Source organism: Triturus cristatus, chromosome 1_2 (genome assembly GCF_964204655.1).
Source record: "Triturus cristatus chromosome 1_2, aTriCri1.1, whole genome shotgun sequence".
NCBI lineage: Eukaryota > Metazoa > Chordata > Amphibia > Caudata > Salamandridae > Triturus > Triturus cristatus.
In genome coordinates, this window is record NC_140580.1 from 522,312,001 (window position 1) to 522,332,887 (window position 20,887).

The 20,887-nt window shown below is 41.4% G+C and overlaps 1 protein-coding gene across 2 annotated transcripts in view; it reads right to left on the reverse strand.

The window, feature by feature from the left end:
* ABCC2 (ATP binding cassette subfamily C member 2) overlaps positions 1–20,887 on the reverse strand; it is a 354,899-nt gene that overhangs the window by 196,099 nt on the left and 137,913 nt on the right. For both annotated transcript variants that reach the window (XM_085606294.1, XM_085606296.1), the window contains exons 6-8: positions 9,466–9,521; positions 6,268–6,499; positions 142–317 (exon numbers count right to left, since the gene is read on the reverse strand). In XM_085606294.1, the coding sequence (XP_085462420.1) occupies positions 142–317; positions 6,268–6,499; positions 9,466–9,521 (464 nt within the window). The remainder of the gene's footprint in view (positions 1–141; positions 318–6,267; positions 6,500–9,465; positions 9,522–20,887) is intronic.

Sequence of the window (20,887 nt, forward strand, 5' to 3'; positions counted from 1 at the left end):
AGCACACTGCTGTTGATACACATGTAGATCCTACAAACAATAGTATGCCATACTGGGTCATTAAGTACTACAACTGGATGCAACACTTATAGCATGAAAGAAATCAAGTAAATAATGACAAGAATACAACTTGGGACTTACTTGAGTATCTGGGGACTCACAAACACCAGCAAATCGTGCACAAGCTTGAAAAAGGCAGCCTTCAGAAGGATCGGCCAGAAGGTCTTGAAAAGTACTGAAATAAGCCAGGATTTCGGGAAATCCTTTTCAGGCCCTGGTTTAGGCTTCTTCTTCTTTCCTTTCTTCCCTTTTTCTTCCTAATACAAACAGTTACATTTAGGAAAGGCTATATGACAATATGGCAGCAAGCAAAATAACATTCCCAATTGTCAACTTGTCGCAGAAAAACATACTGAACGATGATAATGACAGGGATGGTCTGCCCTGCTCTCCCATGCATACTTTTATTGAAAGTACACCTAAAATCCCCACAACTGGATGCTACCAGTACCATCACTTATAACATGTTTGGAGAGCTAAGTTGTTGCATCCCTATTCAAAAGTACCAACAATCCTCTACCATGAGGACAGATACAAATAACTAACAAACTTCAAGCAATTAACTAACAAACTCCACCTTCTCTCACATTTAATGCCTTTCTTCTGATGGGCGATACATAAATGTTGTCTCCTTTTGTCGTGATGAACACCCACGTATTCACTGTACAGAGCAGAAACACAATCCTTTTGAGCTGATTTTTTTTCAAACCCTCATTTTGATCCCATAAAATTGGATATTTGTATAACGTTTTATTACATAAATGATTCTTTCAGTCAAAAATTTATTTTTCTCTTTTATGTGTAATTTAATGAACACTTAGTGAATCACTATTGACTACTGAGATGCCTCTTGGTATGTTTTAGCAACTCATATTGTACAATAAAGGAGTTTAAAATAAACATATGTTTATGTTCTTTTGTCCATGCTAAAAATTGACTTCTACCATGTGACATATTTGAATTACTTCATATGTATACCTGTGAGTCAATGTGCTGGTGCCATGTTAGTGTCACTAATAAATGTTTCTATTGATTAAGTCTGAATGAACTAATATGCCCCCAATATTCTAAATATAATGAGCTAAATGGAAATGTACGAGACTCAGATCTCCTCAGCATTAGCAAGGTTTTATGTCCTGTTTTCAGTGTGTCTAGGGAGCTTCAGTTCTTCCTAATCTCCAAGCACTTAATGACAATCAATGACATTTGTGAGATCTCGTGCCCCTGGGCTGCTTCCACTCACAGTAGAAGTCTACTTCAACTTACCCATATTTAGTTACACAGGTAGGGTTATGCGTATATATACACTTTTTTATTCAGAACTGTTTTTATGTTATTTGTGCGTGTTGCTACCCCGGAAACTTGGCAGTGATGGACTTATCTAGCTAGAGGTCTGAAAACTTCCAGCCTAAGTTATTGATGAATACTGAATGTAATGGAACCCTGAACATTAATTTTACTGACACTAAAATTCAACCAACCATTGACAATGCCAATAGGTCTGGCTTATAAATGCACTATCAAGTCAGACCAAAGCACCCATGTATGTTTTTTTTTTAATTTCTTTTTATTAAACTGTTCGACCAAATCTCATCAAGCAATTACAAACAGGTACTACCTTTAAAACAGTATTCAGTGTACAGTATACAAATTATATTGCAGTTGTTACATTTAGCAGATCAAGGGGATCCGGGAGCATCTGTGTCAGACCGGCAATTTGGCGGGTGACAAATGTGGCCTCTGTAACGATTCCAAGCCCCCCGTACTTTTATCCACTTCCCGGGGCATCCTCTAGCTATAAAGACTGATTTCTCCCTGAACATGCACCAGTCTAGATCCTACTTCCATTTCCGCACCTGGGGCGGTTGAGTAGCCCCCCACAGCTGCGCGATATTACGTTTCACAATCATAAACGATAAAGTGGCCCATTGGGTGGTGTAAGTATTTAGGTCCGTAGGTTCCCAGATATTTAAGATGCACCTTCGAGCATCCGGCTACAATTCCACCCCCAATACCGAATGCTGTACGTGATGAATGTCCCTCCAATAGTGTTGTATCTGCTGACAGTTCCATAGTGTATGAATGAATGTTCCCGGTTCCCCACAACCCCTTCTGCACTCACCACTTTCCGCCCTTCCCATTCGAACCAGGCTCGGACCCGTAACATAGATCCTATGTAATATTTTAAGCTGTACTAATCTCAGCCTGGCTTGGATTGCTACTATACGTGGGGAGGAGACCGCCTCCTGTCAGTCCTCATCGTCCAATTCTATACCATCCCCGGTCCAATGCCCCCTGAGGGCCTGCAACGGGTCCTTCATGTTATTTATCAACTTCCTATATATTAGGGATATAGTATTTTCTGGGAGATGCCCATCAAGCACTCTGTCCTCGAGGGGGGAGGCCTCCGGGACTACCAATCCACTGGGGACATGGGTAAGTAAGGCAAGACGGATCTGCAGGTACCAGTAGTGCTTGGTATCTGTCAGGTGATATTGGTCTTTAAGTGTTGCAAATGAATGCACCGTTCCATTTCCCCAGATATCTTTAATTTGGGTGATCCCTATAAGATCCCATTTATCATAACCCTTAGATTTCCATAGGTCACCCAGTTTCTCCAAGCTCCACAGTGGTGTGGCCAGCGTAAGTTTACCCTCCCATTTCAGGTGTTTAGTGACTGTGTGCCAGACATGGACGGAGTGTGCCGTAGGACCAGTCAGTGAGTACCTACAGGGTTTAGCGTATAGCACTCTTGTATAATCCCCCCTGGGAGCTGCCATCTGTCCATTGCATATCCGGGATCACTAGGATGCTCGTAAATCCCGTGATTAATAGCAGCCAGTTGAGACGCCCAGTAGTACTTCTTTAAGTCTGGCAGACCAATACCACCGTCGTACCAGTTAAGAGTCAATTTGGAAAATGCTATGCGAGGTCTACCCTCCCAAAGTAGCTGTCTCTGGAGATCCTCGATTCCTTTGAAATAGGACGCAGGAACTGGATCCATCGTGTTTTGGAGCGCATATAGAAAACGAGGCAGGGCCATCATTTTAAAAAGGACTGCCCTGCCCAGCATGGAAAGGGGAAGAGCCTTCTATTGCGCTACGTCCATCCTAAGTCTCTGCATAGGCGGGTCCAAATTGCGGGCATAGCGGAGTTTCGGGTCTAGTGTGACAAAGATTCCGAGATACCGGAACCGGTCAGCTACGATTTGGATCAGGCAACCCCGTGGTATAATTGGCGGTTCCCCCTTGAGGACAAAAACCACTGATTTAAGCCAATTCACCGTGAACCCAGAATACCTACCAAATATTCCCAGCACGTCTAGGAGGCTGATTAGTGATCCTCTGGGATTAGCGAGGAATAGGAGAACGTCATCTACGTACAATGATATCTTGTCCTCCCAATCCAGAGACCACCTCAGTCTGCGGATGGACCGGTCCTGCCTGACCCAGGCCGCCAGTGGCTCCACTGCCAGTGCAAAGAGGAGCGTAGACAGTGGGCAACCCTTTCTAGTACCCCTACCCAGCTGAAAGTCTGTAGGCTTACGATTATTCACCACTACCTGGGCCATCGGGCCAGAGTATAGGAGGCGAATCCAGCCTATAAATTCCTGGCCGAAGCCTCATTTGCTTAAGACTGCCAACAGATACGGCCACTCCACCATATCGAATGCCATGGTGGCGTCTAACGATACTATCACTGCCGGCTCTTGTATAGTATGCGCTCTCCCCAATATTCCATGCAAGCACCATAAGTTAAGGGCTGTGTTACGATGCAGCATGAAGCCAGACTGATCTGGGTGGACTAGTGTAGTAATTACTTTAATCAGGCGAGTTGCCAGTAATTTGGCAAGAACCTTAGGCTCTACATTCAAAAGTGAAATTGGCCGGTAGGAGGCGCAGCTCGTTTTGGGTTTGCCTTCTTTATATATGACTACTATGTTGGCCACTCGTTGGTCATATGGGAGAATGCCCTTCTCCCTACTCTCTGTCAACATAGCTCGGAAGTGAGGGGCAATTTTATTAGAATTCAATTTATACAATTCAATGAGAATGCTAGTAGGCCCTGTCACGCCCGCACCCATGTATGTTAATGACTGCCTGCTCGCAAATGTGCTGCTGCCAAAGAAAAACCCCATAACTTATCAAGTTATCTAAGACACTTTCATAACATTAGAGTGGCATGTGTGTGTGTTCCTAAAAGTTCAAGCTCAGGCAGCTGGAAAAATAAACAAAATGGTCACAGCTGTGTGGAGGGCCAGAATTTTTTGTGTGGAAGCACACATCTCCTGTCCTAACTTGTGGGTGGAGCCAAAGCCCCTCTCCTTGTATTTCTCACATAATTGTCTGGCAACAGCTGTGCTGTAAAGCCAGCCCATAAAAACACAGTCAAAAGTTTTATTCCAGCTGCCGGAGCCAGGACAGTCTGTTTTTGCCTTTTCGGGAAAATGCAAAATCGTTTATATTCTCTAAATTGTGTTCCACTGCCAAAACTAAGAACTTTCTATCTTCCTCCATTTAGTCAAAGGAACTTGCATTTTCTGTTTTAGGTTCTAACAAATATTAATAGTAATGTGAGGAAATAAAAAATAATAGATTAGCAAGCTAGGTTTGTCATTTCACAGTAGGATATGTTGTTTAGCAAAGCCAAACCATGCACAGTGAGACCTTTAATCATTTACTGCATGTATATATCTGACAATAGGGAAGGCGGGGCAATATTTATTTGACCAGTCCTGCCTTTTGCAACCCAGTTTATGTCCCGGAAGCCAGTAACTGCTGTGTTGCCTTTTCAGGGCAGTCCTCCATGAGTGGCAAAGAAGCTGGTGTGCAGCAGATGCTTTCCTGTTCATTGGCTCCCACGAGCAACATGGGTGAAAGGAGAGGGAACTACTGATGTCAGCAGGATCCACGACCCTCCACCCACATTGGTCTGCAGCACATTTCCTTGCACTGGCCTTAAAGAACCAGTAAATGGAAATGTGAAGAGCTACACTCCTTTCTGAAACAGGGGAAGGAATTTTAGGTCAGCACATCAGCCCTCCTGCTTTCACCAGGGTTAGTGAACAGGGGCTAGTTGGAAATAAGAAGTAAAATTGTTCCCCTCCCTGCATCGCTTCTCCCCATCCCATACTGAAGTCCTGCTTTAGGTAAGGAAAACTATACTCTCAAATTACCGTGGCAACCTATGGAAAACAAATCAATTTACAGAGCTTTTTCACACCTCAGTTGTTCAGCCCTTTTGAATGATGTAATATTTTATGTGTGACCAGTCGCAGCCCATGTAGGTAAGAGTGGTGGGGCGGTGGGACCGGTTGGGGGCGATTTCAACAGACGACAAGGAGGGAAAATTAAATAAATTATTAATTTTCCCTCATTGTCGTCTTTCTAAATCCTCCCCACCTGGCCCCACCGCTCTTTCCCGCATGGGCCGCGGCTGTGTTTGACTGTTCTGCTGGTCTGTGATACAGTGCCAGGCAAAATGTAATTGGCTAGGGAATGCCTCATAGTGAAATATGTACAATACAGACGAGTAGCTACATTTACTAGGCCACATTTCTGATTCTACGGCTTGGATATTCAGCACAAAATGTCTCCTCAGGGTGCCATTTTGGAAACCTATAATTGGATTGATTCCTGTGGTACTAAACGAGTGTCGAGAAGGATCAGAGACTGCTTGATGAGGTGTTCAAGAAGGTGTTCACCATCTTCCTCTCCTACTCCTTGTAGTAGTCTACTACTACAAGGAGTAGGACAGAAGGACAGTGCGAGAAGCTGATTATTGCACAGTGGGAGAGGACTGAGGAATCCTATAATTTAACATTAACATTAACATTATTCTAAGCATATGTCTGCCCAGCCAGCGGCTGGAATATGGAGCAACAGATACATGTACATTGCATGACAAAACTCACAGGCTTCAACTTACCAAGAAGTGGCCGCAACATCTGCTCTTATTGCTAAACTATTTCTGACCACACCACCAATCTTTCTAAATAGGTTTAAAATAATATGACACTTCTTTAAAAAGTAAGAATGCGCTATTTACGAATGCCTGGTCATACTCTCTATCTTTGGGAGAGCATGCTGTTTCTATATGAAGAATGGTACAAACCTCTCAGTTTCACCTTAGCATTTGGTAATAAGCAAGGATATGGGGTTCTCCAGCCTGCAGTGAATGACGTCAAAGGCACCTTGAAATACTCACCAATATAAGGACGTCTTGACTTGGAGCACTGCTGAGGCCGTTCATTAGCTCTCTCGTCTTTTTCTTATACAACTTCTTTTGTCGTCGCTTCTCCAGCGCTTTCTTGGCTTTCTTCACCTCTTGGAACATGTTCTTTTCAAATAAGTCATGGATGTGCTTGGTTTTATCCCCTTTATTCAGCTCCCACAAGTCTTCAAGCTCCAATGGATGTTTATAACCTTTAACAATAATTCTGGAAAGAAGTGCCATCTTTCTGTTAGATTTCTTGGTCAATTTACCAAGAATACCCTGTGTGTCATGAAGATGCATTACCATGTGTTCATGTCAATTCAATGTCAGACTCGGTGCTTTACTGGGTTTAGTAATTCAGCTAGGGCGCATTACGAAATAAATAAGGATTATTACATAGTTGAAATATTGTGGAAGTAAACTATTGTGTGTGTGCAACGGGCCCAATTCACAAGGAGCCTCTGCGGTCTTGAGGAGGCGCCGTAGTCAGGGATGATGCTCCACAGTCATGGCGGAATATACGCTCTGCAGATTCTCACTGTGGAGATTCTGCCACAAGCCCAGAGCCTCCGCCATGACTGCAATTAGAGGCAAATGTGTCAGATGCTAGACCAACGTGTTTCGGCCAGAAAGACCTATAGTAGTGTCAAGGCCTTCTTCAGGGTCAGAAAATCAGCTACTGCAATAAATATGTGCAAAACGTGAAAAAAATATGAAAAACACATGCATAAGCTAAAATGTATACGATACTGAACCAGTTGATTTGACTGTTCAGTATGCTCTGCGTACAACCACTGTTGGTTGTGCAGTTCACTACATCTGTCCCGTCGTATTAGTCATATGCTACGTATGCAAAAACCTCAAGTTGAGGAATCGTCAAAACGGATGGCATACGTCCAGGGACAGGCAGGCTGCTAGTTTTTGAATGGACTGTTCCCATGATGAGCAGGGTCAGTACTGATTTGCATATGGGATGCCTCTATCTAGAGTGGCATAGTGCACAAAACATGATGGACTGGTGTTCTGCCCAAGTGATATCCAGTGGCTCTGATTAATTTAAGCATTCTACCATCACCTTGTGTTTGTTTGGCTTGGTAGTATGGCACTAAGGAAGTCGTGTAATGCTGGGATTGCCATGGAGCTGGAGGAGTGTGGCGCTGGTGAGTTTTTTTTGGCAGGTAGCAGTGTGATGATGATGAATACACTTGGGGGCTAGAGGAGTTTTAAGGACCTGCGTGAGCCAACTCCCCACCAATATAATGCAACACAAAAAAGGGGCCACGGGTCCAGAATAGGAGGAAGGTCAAATAACTATCTAGAGGTACTCTACCAAGAAAGAAGAGGGGTTTCCCTTTTCAGGACGGTTCCCCTCACACATCAGAGGTGTCATGCTTCATCATAGGGGTGCCTCCTCAAGTGAAAACCTAGTATTCACGTGGGCTACAACCCCCTCTTTACGAGGGAGGAGCTCAGGGATGTTTTTGTTAGGTCAGAATGGGCATACTAAAACCCAATGTGTGACTGGCATGTGTGTGAAAATGCAGTGCTGTGAAGTGCAAGGTTAAAACTGGCTACTAGGTTAGCTATGCTATAACTTTATTCAGCTACCCGGTGTCAGGATTAAAAACAATGAATAGCTGGTAACACAGGTGCCGGCATTAGAGGCAAATGTGTCAGATGATAGGCCAACATGTTTCGGCCAGAAAGACCTATAGTAGTGTCCTTGCCTTCTTCAGGGTCAGAAAATCAGCTACTGCAATAAATATGTGCAAAACGTGAAAAAAACATGAAAAACACGTGCATAAGCTAAAATGTATACGATACTGAACCAGTTGATTTGACTGTTCAGTATGCTCTGCGTACAACCACTGTTGGTTGTGCAGTTCACTACGTGTCCCTGCTTATTAGCCATATGGTACGTACGCAAAAACCTCATGTTGAGGAATCGTCAAAATGGATGGCGTACGTCCAGGGACAGGCAGGCTGCTAGTTTTTGAATGGACTGTTCCCATGATGAGTAGGGTCAGTACTGATTTGCATATTGGATGCCTCTTTCTAGAGTGGCATAGTGCACAAAAAATGATGGACTGGAGTTATGCCCAAGTGATAACCAGTGGTTCTGATTAATTTAAGCATTCTACCATCACCTTGTGTTTGTTTGGCTTAATAGTATGGCACTAAGGAAGTCGTGTAATGCTGGGATTGCCGTGGAGCTGGAGGAGTGTGGCACTGGTGAGTTTTTTTGGCAGGTAGCAGTGTGATACCAGGAAGAAGTAGCACAGAGCTGGTCTGGGATAATGAGATTCTTGGGGCTCTCTGCAGTGGTAGAAGTATAGATGTTACTGTGATGATGTGATTTTGTCCTGAGGCGGTTAGGTTGGTAGGGCTGTGGTGGGGTGGTATTGGTTGTGCTCTAATGTAGGATGATAATTTGATGAGATCTGGAACATTTTAGTGGTGAAGGGATGCCGTACTGCGGAAGAAGTGTGGCTCACAGTGTGGTAGATGTAGGGCTGAGAGGTTGAGTGACACAGTAATGTGTTTGTGAAGGTATTGCTGCACTGTTGGGGGTGAGTAAAGCGGTGAAATTGAGTGGTTGCCTGGAAGTGTTGGATAAAATAGGTCTGAGGTTGCTTGTAGTACAGAACTGTAAGGTGAATGGCAGGAGGTGTCAGTAGTATATTTCTTCATTAGGTAGTGCAGTGGTGGTAATGTGGTGCTGGGGAATGTTAGTGTGGTGCTTAAAGGTAGAAGTTATGTTCTTTAGACCTAGTCATGTGGAGAGGGTGAAAGTGCAATGGTGAGGGTAGTTGAATGGTAGTGCGGTTGGTGATGGGGATAGAGGCGGGGTTAGTTTTTTTGGATTATAGATATATAGTTCTAAGCGGTGGTACTGGACCACAATCAGTTCTCCTGCCATCCTGGGGTCAAGCACATCGGCTAACAACAAACTGACGGTGACATCGCTATCCGTCTAAAATGGCCAGTGAATAACACAGGGAATTCTAATGTTTGGTGAATCATGCAATCAATCACACTATTAAGAAAGGTATGATGCAGCGGAATGTTGAAAAGCTTTAAGAAATAATTCTTGAAGCGGCATTAAAGGTGTTACAGAATCAACTCCCTCTAGGAAAGATCTTTTAAAAAGGAAGCAATGAAAAGTGATTTTACAATATGAAGTCTTACCTGTTGTACCAGTTAAACGTTATCCTGCTTAGAAATGATGCTGTTGTCTCTGGGTTCTAATGTAAGTAAATGAAAAACACAAAAATAATGAATTTTATTCAAAGATTAATTAAATATGTAAAGTTCTGTAATGACCTGTGCATTTTAATGTGGAAACAAAACTAAAAACTAGGCCCTACTTTAATTTCAGAATGTATCAATTTCACACTGAACATCCTGTTCCTGAGGACCTTGTCACACTGTGTCCATGGTCCTAACCAGAGGCAACACCCATAATGGAACAAAAGTGATGCAATCGGTAGATGAAAGTACTGCTCATGGCTAACAAAAGCAAGTAATAAAACATTTTGCTTGCATATTCTAAACTTACAGAGATATCGCTGTTAAAGGACCCCTTTACGTGAATGCGTATGGTGTTGACAATCACAGGGGGCTTCATAGGGGGTTTGTGGGGTGTCCCATGCCACTAATAAATGCTACAAGTCAGGTTCTGGCCATGTCGGGTCTGACCGCGACTATCAGCTTTCATGTGATTATATTTCACATTATCAGCCTTCATGTGCTATTTCACGTGGTCCGTACCTATCCTATCAGTGGTGGATGCTCAGAAGGTCGACCGACCAAACCTCCTCAGCACAGCGAAGAAGAAAACAATGCCCGGCTTGTGTTCGCATTTAATTTTGTTCATGGTCACATATTAAGAGAGTGTGCCACTAGGCCCTACAGACAGAGGAGAGGAAGAAACATGATATGGTGAGCTGCATGTTCACTAAATTCTATCAGAGGGGTCTTGCAAGGTGATCAGCTGCCAAGGCTGGCATGAAGATTAGACTTTTAGTAAAACAAACTGAAAAATAAAGAGAGTCTCTGGGCACACAGATTCCCCCTTGCCACTTCAAAAGGGAATCCTGCTGGTAAGTTTAGTGCACTGACTAATTTCTGAAGTCTTACAGGGTCGTCCGACTGCACAACAACATGCCACATAAACGGGCTTCATAAATTGGAGAGATTTTTAAAAGAATGTGTTAAGGTTTTCCTCAAAGCAGATGCCATGAAGGATTATCTATTGTGCTGAACAAAATATGTATCACACATTTGAAGAGAAGATGCATGATCGATTCTTCACACTTCTTTGAATTCGAAAGTGTGTTGCGTTCTGGGTCACTATTGGAATTGGGCTACTAAGCGCACTCTAAAGTTGTATAATTTAGGCCAATGAGTGCATTACTTCATACATGTGCTTCACCAAACAATAGATGATTAAATGTATGAAAAGACCTGGCGCGAAGTGTGCAACGTTAATACAGGAGGGCCAGTACTGCCCCAAATGTCTTTTTATGTTAGGATGATATTTTGAATATCTGGCATGGATCCAGTCTACCAGACTTCTTCCATAGACTTCTTAAAAATGTTGACTCACCTAAGTAAGATAACAAGGATTCGCGGGGTAGGGAGAGGGTGGTGAAACAGTACCAAGTTGTTGGTGAGGGAAACCAGAAATGTATGAATATCACTACACATGTACTGCACTGCACAAGTGATGTATGAGAAGCAATTATTTGAAAACTCAATAAAATCTGGTTAAAAAAAAAAATAACAAGGATTTGCATAAGTTTACCAGAACTGAGGGAATGTGTGATCACTCAGGAACCCTATGTTTGTTACCGGGTGAAATTTGTTTATGCTTTTTGTGTTTGACACATGACTGCTCATAAGCAACCAGGGCTACTAAAACTGAGTTATGTCATTGATTGCGATCAATTCCCTGATGCAGAACCATATGCTATTTCGTTTGCACAATTGAAAAACTATCCGACTCTGTTCTCATTGTTCTGAGAGAGGCAATCTGCCTCATTTGTTCACTGCCACTGATGGCAGAGGGCACCTATTAATATAAGATGGAGTACATTTAAAAAAATATTTGGCACTAAGATGACAAAAATCCAATCAGTAGAACCGGAAATATGATTTTTTAAGGTTTCAAGTCAAAAATAGCATCTAAAAGATGAAAGCATCAAACATGGAGATCTAGTCACACAAGACCTAAACAAAGTCAAAGGTTATGGCCGACTGAGATGGAGCATGGTTCTGATAAATGAAGTGGATTGGGCCCAGTCTACTCTTACCTTTGGACATAGAAGTCCTTAATGGATTCTCTGCTTTTATGAAGGATTTAGGCCACAGTATTAACATCTCTAAAACATATTTAATGAGATGTGGCCATGGGTCCGTAAGAGCGAAAGATATCTTTGTAGAGGGACAGAAGCTAACTACAACTAGGAGCTTTTCATATTTGGGTGTGTTGTTCAACCAAAATGAATCTTGGGCACAAACAACAACTGCCAAAAAACGGATGTTTATTCGGTCATCCAACGCCTTGGTAACCTTTTCTAAGAAATTCGTCCGGAAACCTCCTGGGGAGTTGATACAAATCTATAAAGCAAAGTGTATCACTTCTGCAATGTATGGAGCCGGGGTGTGGGGGCTAGCAAATACCACGCAGCTGCAACAAGTTGAGAACTCTTTTTTAAGATTTATATTACCCGTCCCCCCTAGTACATCATCTCTGGTTTGTCATGAAGAACTGGGTCTCTCTTCTATTTCTGACTTAATTAAAGTGGAACCAATACTGTTGTGGCATAGTATCCAGTCTAAGGAGCAGACACAGTTAAACAGGGATATTCTCGCTGATTGTCTTAAATTAGACGGAGCCTTAAAAATATCATGGATCAGATTTGTTCATGATTTCATGAACGACTTAGGGCATCCAGAATATTTTATCGATCTGAGTTCCTTACAGATGATTTCAAGGGAAACATTAAAAAAGGAGGGGCTTCACATGCTGGAAGAGGTTAGACTGTCTGGTGAACTTTTGAAGCCCACCGTCAACCAACACCAATCTATTTTAACTACGTTTGGAATGAAGCCATATTTGTCATTCGTCCCTGTAACTTATGATAGAATGTTATTGGACAGATTTAGGCTTAATATGTTTCACAGACTGATGGCGTGGCCTAAAATGAACGATTGGTCGAGGCAGCTCCCATTGTGCCCTTGTGATAATCAATCATGTCAGTCTACCATTCATTCCCTCCTCTTTTGCAAGTTTTACTCTGAGTTAAGGAAAGTGTGGCTAATTCCACTCTTAAAAACCCAGGGGCTAAGGCAATGCCGCCCTGCTTTTTTTTAAACTCCAGTTGTTGGATAACGAACATGTAGTATGGAGGCTTGCTATGTTTTTAAAGAGAGTACTCCGTTTAAGGAAAAGCCTAACTATTACAAATGAATTTTAATTGTTTTTTTAACTGTTTTTAAAAACCTTTTCTGTATGTATTTTACTTATGAATGTGTTTGTCATATAATACTGCTGCTGTTCCGTAATTCTCTTTTGATTGGAAGCAATGTAAATTTTTTCTTTGTGCTTTTATGATTGTAAATTCATAACAGTCGAATAAAGCTTTCTTGATGATGATGATGATAGAAAACTCTATTAAGAAAAATGTCTGAGAAGGTAAAGTTTGGTGGGGCAGGACAGCTGCTGGGGTCCAAGGAGGAGGTGTCATTTCCAGGGAGTCGCTGGACGAAGTTGTGGTGAAGATTTCTACGTTCCGTATGGGATTTATATTTTGGGAGACAGGATATCCATCACTGCTGTGATGGAGTAACCCACCCGCCAAAATCTAAATCAGGCCCTTAGTGTCTTTCAGGGAAGGCAGAAATCTCTAACGGGACAAAGCTGCTGGCTGTGTCGGACGAGGGCTTCATGAGACTGGATACCTCTTTTGCAAGGAGCCGCTGAACAGGTTTTGCTGCAGAGGAGATGACCGCAGCGGGAGCTGCTGGGAAGTCAGTCCCACCGGTGATGCACCTAGGGAAGATCAGCTAGCAGGTAAGTCCTGGTCTCCTCTCAGTTCGCAGAGCACTTTTTGGCAGAAGATTTTCCAAGTCCCAAGTTTTTGATTTGGGATATCTGGGCACTGTTAGCACCACTTCCAAGGGTCCAAGACTGGAGGGGCACTACTTGGAGGGACGGAGCTCACTCTGGCTGGGTCCATGTGCAGGTTCAAGATGGTTGTAATCTTTTCTGTCCCTGAAGCTCTGATCAGGAAGCCAGCCAACTAGTCCTTGCAGTCACTCTGGAAGACTTGGTATGAAGTGAACTTTATTGTTTGTTTGGCTAATTAAAACTGTAACAACGTTATGTACAAACATTTTAATGTGTATGATATGACCATTAGATACATATAACCTCCTTCATTTGATTATTACATGATTTAAAATAATTAAAATTACAGTCCAATATAGTGCTAAGAATTTTGTGTATAAAGTCGATTGAACTGGAATGATTTTTAAGGCTAGTTCATGATACTTTAAAAACTTTAGCAGCTTACAGTTCAGTTGGGGTCTGATGGATGAAGGCACTGGGTAATGGCAGCCCTGTATGTCCTCATTTTTCTTTTTTTTTAAGTCAGGCTGCAATAAGGTGACTCATGCCGAATAAAAGTATGTGCAGTTACAGATCAGGTGAATAATAACCTTTTTTGTTTGTCCACAAAATCTACATGTTATGGGGACTTTATATTTCCAGCCAGGGTGATCTGCTGTGGTTGGTAGGTCACCAAACCGGAGTACCATCAATCGTTTCTTATAAAAAACAGAGAAAGTGAGGCTTAAGTAAAGAGCTTGTTTTAAAGAGTCGTAGTTGTTGATTACCATCCATGCATGTATTCGCCTGCTGAATGTGTTTTTGTCTTCTACCAGCGATTGAAGTCTTACCATTTTGTTGGTGATTCTTCTAAATACTGAGAAAGACATGTTTTTGTTCCACCAATCTTCTGTCTTGGTGGTTAGGAGGGTTTTATGTAAACATTTATGGTATGAGGATTTTTTTTTCTTTTTCGATTTCCGTCCAAAGTGCTTCACTGATTTAAGAATTTTCTTGGTTAAGTTTTATTTTGTAACAGCTTTTTACAGTTGAATACATCCTTCCTAGTGATTCATTTATGAGTCCATATGCCAGCCGCACTTGTGCTGGTGATGCACTTTTTGGCATTGGGAAGGTTTGTTTGTTGATGGTAACTAGCAGTTTGTTTAGTAGTGTGGAGTCTTTTCCGTATTGAGTAATACTACCATAAGATAGTGTTGGCCGGAGCCTTGCTGCCATCACTGCTGGTAATGGTTTAAACAACATTCCTTCCAATTTTTTTTGCTAGAGTACTGAAGCCGAATATTAATGTACCAGCCCATTTTTCAGTGTAGTTCCTCTGTGCTTGTTGGGTAAATCTGTTGTCTAATTAGACTGCTAAATATTTGTAGCTTGAAACTTCCTCCAGCATCTTACCGTTCAACCAGATCTTGAGTTTGCGGCTCGATTTGTTTTGGATCAGAATGGTTTTTGACTCAGTTGTATTGATTTCCAATTTATTTATTGCTAAGTAATTCTGCGTTTCTGTCTGCAACCTCTGAAGGCCTACCTGTGTTACGATCATGAGTACAACGTCATCAGCATAAGAGAGATGCGACAGGGATAAAGACCCTAGTCAGGGGGTGAGTGTTATCCCATCCAACCTTTGGGCTAAGTCTTTCATGAACAGATTAAATAGGTGAGGGCCAGCACGCATCCTTGTTCAAACCCCTATTTGTTTGGATCTTCCCCAAGACCCTTGTACCATTGCCCACTTTGACTCCCACCCAGGTATTAGTATATAATTGAATTATTCCTTGAAGTATGTTTCCTGGGATATTCCAATCTTTTAACTTTTTCCACATCATGTGTCGGTCCACTCAAAGTCTGCTTTTAGGTTGATAAAGCAGAGGTGTAATCTTTTCCTACCCCTTTTACATTTATCGGCAATCTGAGATACTGCTAATATATTCATAGTGGTTCCGGTTCTTTTCTTGAATCCGGTTTGGTTGACTGGGATCAGGTTCTCTTTCTCCGACCACTCGGTTAGGTCTGCCAGAATCATGAATGTGTAATATTTTGCTTCGACGTCAAGCAGTGCGATGAGTCGGTAGTTTGCTGGGTTTATTCGGTTGCCCCCCTGATAAATTGGTTTTAACATGGAGCTTTACCACTTAGGTGGAATACTGCCCAGTAATCCTATTTAGTTAAATAACATTTAAAGTTGTGTCCACCAGAATTTTATTTCTCCTTTAAAAATTGCTTGGGGGATGCCGTTAGGTCCCGGTGTCCCATTGCTTCTTCCTCACTTTATTGTATCAATGGTGTCTTCAATTGAGAATTTTTGATCAGAGTCTTTTCTTTTAGATGGTTCTGCTGTTGCTGTGGCCATTTTTCCTATCTTGTTATCATAATTTAATTGGTGTTCCATGGACTGCGTTTGAGATGATTTTAACAGGATGTGCCCTTCAAATCTTTTTACCAAGAAGTCTGCCCAGTTCTCTACTCATACATTGGAGTTATACAGGATTTTAATTGGCCTATTCAGGTTGTTTAATAGGTCCCAGAAAGTACTTGTGTTGTGTATATTTGCGTAAAATATTAGTTTAGGCCAGTCTGCCTCACACAGTGTCTTTTTCTCTTCCCAGAGATGTTTTTGTACTGCTTTCTCAGCTGGCTTACTTTTTCCCATCCTCGTTGGTCTGTGTTCATAGTTTTATTATTCCTGACAGTCTTCCGCAATTATTGTTTTAATGTTTTCAGTTTGTGTGAAGTGAGTTTGTTTTCCTTCCCTGTTTTCCTCCTGTGGCAGTCTGTCATTAGTGATGTTAGATTGGACGTGAAATCTGTCCAGGAGCTAATGCAGTCAATTTTTTTTATTATAGTTGGTCATTACTTGATTTATTATTGTGAGATTCAACTCTTGTAGTGATGCATTTTTCCACCTCAAGCGCTTTAAGTTTGTTGTGTTTATGGTGCCATCCAGTGCTGGATTGTTTGGATGCCTTCCTGGATGTTGGCTATGGTCACTCTGCATCGAGAAGGTGATAGAGAACTGGACTAAGCGCGTAAACCAGCCGTAGCACAAGCTCCCATAGTGAAATAGGAGGATTTGTTGATCCCTGCACTGCATAGCAGGTACCTCAGGGGGCCTGCCACATAGTGCAGAGGTTAACAGAGGGGCACCATAGGTGCCCCCTCGGCCCCCAACCGGAACCCACAGGTTGGAGAGGGCCCTGCTAGGGTTCCCCAATGTCACTTTCAGACAGGCATTCCATGTAGGAAAGCCCAACATGGAAAGCCTGTCAGAAACGGACATCGTAATCCCTAGGATGGAAACGTCGTTCATAGTGATTATGGGCAGACCTCCGACTGGAGCCCGTCGGAACCCAGCTGGACTGACTGGCCAGTTTCACTTTCGACCGCCTGCATCGTAATGCGGCAGTCGAAAGTGAAACCCAAGATGGGACCCGGAAAGCCTCCGACCTGCAGTAGGAGGCTTACCGGGTCTCATTGAAATTAGGCCCTTTATGTTTCATAGCAGGGCTCGAAAAATCCACTCTCCCACTCGCATTTGCGAGCCAGATTTAATTAGGACGAGCTATTTTTAGGTCCTACTCACCCTTTCTGGTGAGTTGGAAGACAAACTGACTTTTGATCTCTGCCTCTGAAAGCAGTGCAAATGTGACGAGATAGCAAGATTTAAAGGCATCTTTATTGCTCACAAAGTGAATGTGCAATAAAAGTGCCTTTAAATCTTGTTAAATTGTCACATTTGGTCAGCTTTCAGAGACAGAGATCAAGTGCATTACCGTTAGGTCGAGTAGTTGTTTCAAGTTAATAGACCTGCAGGTCTAGTGAAATTTTATTGATTTTTCGAGCCCTGCATAGAAATATTTATCTTCACTTTTAATTTCTCCCATTTAAAAAAGAGGACAGGATTTTTCAGTTATAAATATGGCAAAGTGTCTACTGGCTACTGGAGGCCTGCTGTTTGTATATGTGACACTTTGAAATGGGAGAAAATTAAAATAAAGAGTTAACGTAATCATTAAGGTAACTTTTCTTTTTCCTTTTCTACCATTTAAAGCATTCAGAAACATCATTTTGCTCTCAAAATCCAATACTGAGTTGACAAGTACTTATTTATGAGTTAAATACCTCAGTGCTTCAGTACTTCACTTCTGCACTCTGGGTCATAAATCTGACTCCAGCACTGGTCATTATCAGCCCTTGCTATCTGCAACCTGAAGATGATATTGTAAAATAAACATAGCCTTCCCTTAACTTAAAAAAAATGACCTTGTGCTGTTTTTAAAATGAACTTAAGGCTGTGAGCTACTCTGAAGTTGCCAATGAGCTACTGGTAGCACGCTATAGAATAGTTGAAAACACGTCATGTGACCTAGTCCCTCTAATGTGTGTCTATCTGGGAGGAATACATAAATGCCAACTACATATAGTCATGCAACCCAGGAACAGGCCCCAAATGGTTAGGACAAGAAAATGCCAACTTACTAAAAGTAGCTTTTTCAGAATTGTTACTGAAAATCCAACTTCATCAATAAAGAGGATTTTAAATGGCAACTCTTTAGACACCAAAGTAGATATTTCTACCTGCCCCTAAACAAAAATTATCACCTATAAAATGTAATATGCAACCCAATGTGATTCTACAGGAGCGATAGGTCTCACAGTAGTTAAAAATTAATTTGTGAGTTTTTTCACTACCAGGACATGTCAAATTGAAATGTACATGTCGAGTTTTTAAATACAATGCACCCTGCCCTATGGGCTGTTTACGGCCTGCCAGACTTATATGTATTAAAAACTGAGTTTAAGGCCTGGCAAGGGGTTTATTTTGCCAAGTTGAATTGGCAGTTTAAAACTGCTCACAGGCTGAAATGGCAGGCCTGGTACATGTTGTAAGGGGCCACTTAAGTGGGTGGCACAATAACTGTTGCAGGCCCACTAGTAGCATTTAATATACCAACCCTGGATATATGGTATACCACTTTACTAGGGTCTTTCTAGTAAACTAAATATGCCTGTCAGTTGTAAGCCAATTTTACCATGTTTTAGGGAGTGAACACAAGCACTTTAGCATTGGTTAGTAGTGGTAAAGTGCACACAGTCCTAAGGGCAACAAAAACAATTTAAGCAAAACAGGAGGGGAGAAGGCTAAAGGTTTAGGGGAAGACCACCCTAAGTTTGACAGGTGTAACACCAGCACATTAAGAGTACAAAGAGTCATAAAATTATTTACCGTCACAACATCCCTTACTATATCACTTTAAAGGAAGCACCCACCCCTCAAGAAGAATAATAAACAAGGTTTAAATTCATACACACTACATGTTAGCTACATAAAATGTATACACTAAATTACATTATTATATACAGAAAAAAACAGCCATGAAAAAAATAAGCAACTAATAAATTCCCATGCTTTACTGCAAACAATGTTCACGCGAGTAACTGCAATTACTATATTCTCCAACTGTATCTCCCAATCCACTCTGCATTGAGAAGCAAGATGAATAAAACATTTGGTAACACAGTGACATCTCTCAATCATTCCATTGCCACTAGGATTGTATAATGAAGTAGTTCTGTGTTACACCTTTAAGATTTCTAAATAACTAATTTCTTTATTATACAAGAACTGAACACCATTCTTCTTCTTTGATAGCTTTATTTCGGTCAATGACCATAAAAGCACAGATAAAATATTTACATAAGCATAAAATACATAAATAATCATCATTTAGCTAAAAAGTTATTAAATAACAGTTATCAAAGTAGCAACAATGAACAGTAAACATATTCAGTCACTAAGAGGGCCCCAACGCCTTTAGAATGCGGTTGCGTGTATGCCAGACATTGGTAAGAAATTTTGCTAGCGCAAAGACAGTTGGGCCAGAGAGATCACATTTCAAAATCCTATACATTGGTGCGTATTCCCTACAGGGTAAAGCAAAGGATCTCCCTAGTTCAATTGAGGCCCAAGAGGAGGGAGAAGACAAAATGAAATAAAGTAGAAACCTCTTAGCTGGCCTATATACTTTTACTTTGATCTATTTAGATTCTGTATCCCCAAATCTGAAATGTCATACATAAATTATATTACATTTATATAAAAACCATATAAGACATTTTTCATTTTTAGATAACAAACATTTCTTTAATTTATATCTTTTTTTTGTGTGTTTTGCAATTTACACATAATTTAGGAAAACGAAAAAAACATTTTTACATTTATAAATTTTGATACAGACACATTGCACATTTAATATAAAAAAGAGAGAAAACATCATCCTAGACATTAGTAATATATACAATAAACAATAACTTGTCACTCATACTTGCATTCACACAAAGAAAGTGAGTTGAGAAGAAGATATATAAGAAAGTGAGAGATAAAACTCTTGGATTGGTCAGAATTCTCAGACAAACAGAGTAGAGAGATTATCAATTTTCTCTGTGTCCAAAAGTAATGTTGCAGTCGTGTGGGAAACAATGTCGCGGTCAACGCGCGTTTCAGTGGAAAGAACCACCTTCTTCAGGACCAAACTGCTGAGTTTTTAGAAAATGAAGTAAACGTGGATGATGTCTGGGTGTCTGTGAAATAAACAGAAACATGACATTGGCAAAGCGGAGGGGGATGTGGATACTTTATGCGGAGATTACTTCCTATTAGTTTATAAGCATGCTCATCCTGCTTCAAAGATGTAAAGAAAGTAGCTGAAAGAGGTCATGCACTTATGTGAGAGATACAAGAAGTAGTTTTTCTCATGTTGGGCCCATTGGTTTTGTGAGGGTAAAGTCCGAAAAGTTTTACGTGCCTATTAGAAGACTCCAGATATAAAGTGCCCAAGTGGAGCATGCAGCCTCAAGAGACACATCTAATAATAGCTACCTTGTAGATTATAGGGCCAGACACAAATGACGCCCTAAACAGAACGTCTCTGTCACGGTGCAAAGAGTATAGAATCTTTCTGCAAAAGAAAAGGTTTTGCTTTATATAACCCACTCCGGAGAAGTAATGCAAATGGCTGAATGTAATAGCGGTGCCATACTACCTCAACGAGTTAAAATAAGGAGATATATTTTCAATCCTAGTCTGACTAGGTTTGACAATGAGCCTACTTGTATTCACAGGATTGCCGCAATTGTTTTTACAACAACTTGGAGATTATCACACTAATCGTGGATTGAAAATATATCTCCTTATTTTAACTCGTTGAGGTAGTATGGCACCGCTATTACATTCAGCCATTTGCATTACTTCTCCGGAGTGGGTTATATAAAGCAAAACCTTTTCTTTTGCAGAAAGATTCTATACTCTTTGCACCGTGACAGAGACGTTCTGTTTAGGGCGTCATTTGTGTCTGGCCCTATAATCTACAAGGTAGCTATTATTAGATGTGTCTCTTGAGGCTGCATGCTCCACTTGGGCACTTTATATCTGGAGTCTTCTAATAGGCACGTAAAACTTTTCGGACTTTACCCTCACAA